We start from the raw sequence: 3,354 nt of genomic DNA on the forward strand, positions 1-3,354 counted from the left end.
TCAGGACCAGCTCAGTCACATCCCCATAGGGATCATCCGGGGGGAGCATCACAGCTACACTGGGATGAGCAGGATGGGTGTGACCCCCGCCCCCCCATGCATCCCATGGCCACTCACATCGATCTTGGAGGTCTTGGCAAAGGCCCCCACGGGGTGGACGTGGTCGTAGAGGATGATGACGCCGACCATCACCCGCATGCAGAACAGGAGGGTCTCGGTGTTGGTGAAGCGGCTCCGGTATTCCCTGTGCCGGGAGAGGGGCCGGCTGAGCCTGGGGGGCTGGCAGAGGGATCCCGGCACTGAGGTGTCCCCCCCAACCCATATGGGGTACTCACGGGGTCTCCAGCATCACCCTGCAGACACAGGCCATGGTGCTCAGGCAGTCAGTCGTGTCCTCGATTGGGAGGGTCTTGTTCTGAAACCCAACATGTCCTGACTGCTGTTTCCACCCCCAGTCACCCACATGGTGCTGGGGCTGTAAGGAGCCTTCCCCCCACCCTGAGGGTCCCCCCAGCATCCCTCACCTCTGAAACAAACTTGGTGGTGGCATTGCTGAGTGTTTTGAGCATGGGGGTGGCCTCAGCATAGAAGAGGGACATCCTGTTGGCCATCTCGTTGTTCACCTCGCTCTCTGCATCCAGCTGGGGAGGGGTGTGATGGGGGGCCATTAAGGTGGTTAATCACCCCCGAGTCACCCTCAGCCCTGTGAACCCCTGGGGGATGCCATCCTTGGTCAGGGTGGGGGACAGCACCATCCTTTCACCTGCAGGTTGTTGATGCGATTCCGGCTGATGGTCCGTCTGTAGTAGCTGAAGTCGTTCTGGATGGCAGGGTTGGTCATCTGGGTGGGAAACCTGGGTTAGGGGCTACAGCAAACCTGGGGGGTCCCAAAGGGACCCTGCTGGCTCACAACTTTTGCACGGTGCCAGTGTGGGGACCCCCAGTTCTTGTCCTGCACAGGGAGGTACCTTGAGCTCATCGAAGCTGAGGGTGAAGTGAAGGATCTCAGCAAACTGCTTGGCCAGGGCTTGCTCCCGCTCGAGGTGCTGGGTCGGGGCGTACGGGGGGCTGGTGAGGGCCTCCAGAAGGCTCCGCAGGGCGTTCTCTGGGGACGAAGCATCTCTGGTCCCCTCTTGCCCCTCTGCACCTCCCCACCTCCCCGATGGGGAAACTGAGGCACAAGGCAGCACAGCACCCAGAGCTGAGCACACTCCATGGCTGGGACTCCTGCAGCCCGTCCCATTCCTGCATCCGGGCTGGGATGTGGGATGCAAGGAGGGGATGCAGGGAAGGGGGAGTGGGGGTCAGGCACTCACCCAGCCGCAGGGAGAACTCATAGAAGCGTTTCAGCTTAGCAACGAGGGGGCAGACGGCGCTCCAGGCCCGCTCCTGCAGCCGCAGGTCCCCGGGGTTTTGGATGGCCTGGGGAAGGAGAGCGCCAGCGGTCGCCCCAAGCTGTGGTGGGTGGGTGGGTGAGCAGCGGGCGCCGGCGCTACACCCACCTCTCGGATCTCCTGCCCGGCCCCCGTGTAGGACTGCAGCTCGGCCAGGATGGTCTGTGCCTCCTCCAGCACCGCGTTCACCTGGTTCCACACCGCCGTCTCGGCCTCCGTCGGCTGCGCATCTGCAGGGCAGCGCCCCGGGGAGAGAAACCCGGAGGGCTCTGAGCGGGGCCCGGGGCGGCGAGAGCCAGAGTGGGGTGCCAGCACCCCGTCCCACGGCTCTCCCGCCAGTCCACAGCCCTTCCTGGCGGGATTCTCCCCCTGATCCGTCTCCTTGCCCGAGCTCGAGTCAAGCCGTGGAGTGGGGGGCAGGTGGGGGCGAGTCCTGGCTGCCCTGTGACCACAGTCCTGCTCATGGGGGTCCCTGAGGAGCCCTCGGCCCCGCTCACAGGGCTCCCCGAGCAGCCCTCGGCCCCGGGCTGGCCCCAACTGCCCCGGGGGAGAGGTGTGGAGTGACAGCCCCCGGCCATGGGTCTGCTCCCCCTCCCCGGGGAGATCCCTGGACAGCAAAGGTGGGGGCAGGACATCTGGGATGGGCTCAATGCGATGGGCGACGGGTACAAGAACTCAAAATGGCGTGGATGTGGAACTCAGGATAAATACGAAACAAAAAAGGAAAATAAAAATCCCATCTCACTTTCAAAGTCAAGGAAAAAATTAGGGCCTTGGTCAAGTTCGTTATAAGTCAACACTTTTAGAAGGTTCCCCATGTGAAACCTGCAAGAGAAGAAACAAGAGGAAAAAAGCATGATGGTGAGGTGGAGCTCGGGGAAGAGGTGCTGGGCTGTGGGCAGAGGCGGTGGCCAGAGCCCCCGTCCTCCCCCCACTGCTCCCCGGGGGTTCGGGGGGCTCCTGGACAGCCGGGGGGTGACCCCTCAGCTGCTCCCGGCCCCGAGTGCAGCCTCTTCCCCCCCCCGATGGTGATGAGCGCTGGCGGATGGGGTGATGGAGAGGAAGGAGCGGAGGGAGGAGGGAGCCGCCGGGAAGCGGTGAGCGAGTCCCTGAAGTCTTGGCTACAGGCGTTCCCCTCCTCTAGGGGCAGAGCCAGCCCCGGAAAGGGGCATCCCAGCGAGCCCCCAGAGCCCCATGCCCGTGGGCTGTGGAGGGGACTGGAGGCAGGTGAAGGTTGTGCTGCCTCAAAGGAACCTGGAGGAGCCAGGAAGGTCTCTTGCCGTGGGAGTGGGTGGCTGTGTGACCCCCAGCCCTGGGTATTTTGGAGGTGCCTCTGCCTGAGGTGGTTGTGCATGGCCCTTCCCCACTGGGGATGGAACTGGGGCCAGGACTGGGGTGAACAGTTGCACTGTTTTTACGCTCCTCACTCTTGCTCTGAGCTGTGCCCTGGAGGAATTACAGGAGAGGGAGCCAGGGGGGCCCTGGGGCTGTGCCCGGTCTGGCATCTTGTCACGGTGTCCACCATCTCCTGTACACCCCTGTGCCCAGCCTGGGAGGTCTCAGAGCTGTGCTTTCCTGTCCCAATTAGCCAAGGTCAGCAGGAAGCAGGGGAAGGTCCCTGATCCCCATCGCTTGGTTTAGGCTGTGACCCCTGCACCAACCTTTCCAGTGGTGCAGGTGGATCATTCCCTCCTCCTTACCCAGCCTCCAGGCTGTCCCTGCTGTGAGGGTGGCAGGGGACATGCCACGTGGCCACCAGTGCCATCAATTACAGCAGCAGGCAGGTGCCTGAGGTCGTCCTGGGCCAGGTCCTGCTGCTGGGATGTATCCTGTATCCTGCCACTCAGCCAGGATGTCTCCCCACACTTCGAGGGATGGGGCATCTCTAGGGGTCTCGCTCCCCTGCCCCATTCAACCCTTTGCAGGGCGAGTTTGGGGCTGCCCCAAAGCACTTGGGGAC

The 3,354-nt window shown here is 63.3% G+C and overlaps 1 protein-coding gene across 1 annotated transcript in view; it reads right to left on the reverse strand.

Moving 5' to 3' along the window:
* Window positions 1–54: 54 nt before the first annotated feature.
* Window positions 55–3,354, reverse strand: part of LOC103754710 (protein FAM49A) — a 4,325-nt gene continuing 1,025 nt past the window's right edge. The window contains exons 3-9 of the mRNA XM_029963042.1: window positions 1,503–1,624; window positions 1,317–1,422; window positions 969–1,105; window positions 764–841; window positions 525–641; window positions 336–415; window positions 55–244 (exon numbers count right to left, since the gene is read on the reverse strand). Of these exons, the coding sequence (XP_029818902.1) occupies window positions 55–244; window positions 336–415; window positions 525–641; window positions 764–841; window positions 969–1,105; window positions 1,317–1,422; window positions 1,503–1,624 (830 nt within the window). The remainder of the gene's footprint in view (window positions 245–335; window positions 416–524; window positions 642–763; window positions 842–968; window positions 1,106–1,316; window positions 1,423–1,502; window positions 1,625–3,354) is intronic.

This window comes from Manacus vitellinus, unplaced genomic scaffold (assembly GCF_001715985.3).
Source record: "Manacus vitellinus isolate BGI_N305 unplaced genomic scaffold, ASM171598v3 scaffold_52_pilon, whole genome shotgun sequence".
NCBI classification, from domain to species: domain Eukaryota; kingdom Metazoa; phylum Chordata; class Aves; order Passeriformes; family Pipridae; genus Manacus; species Manacus vitellinus.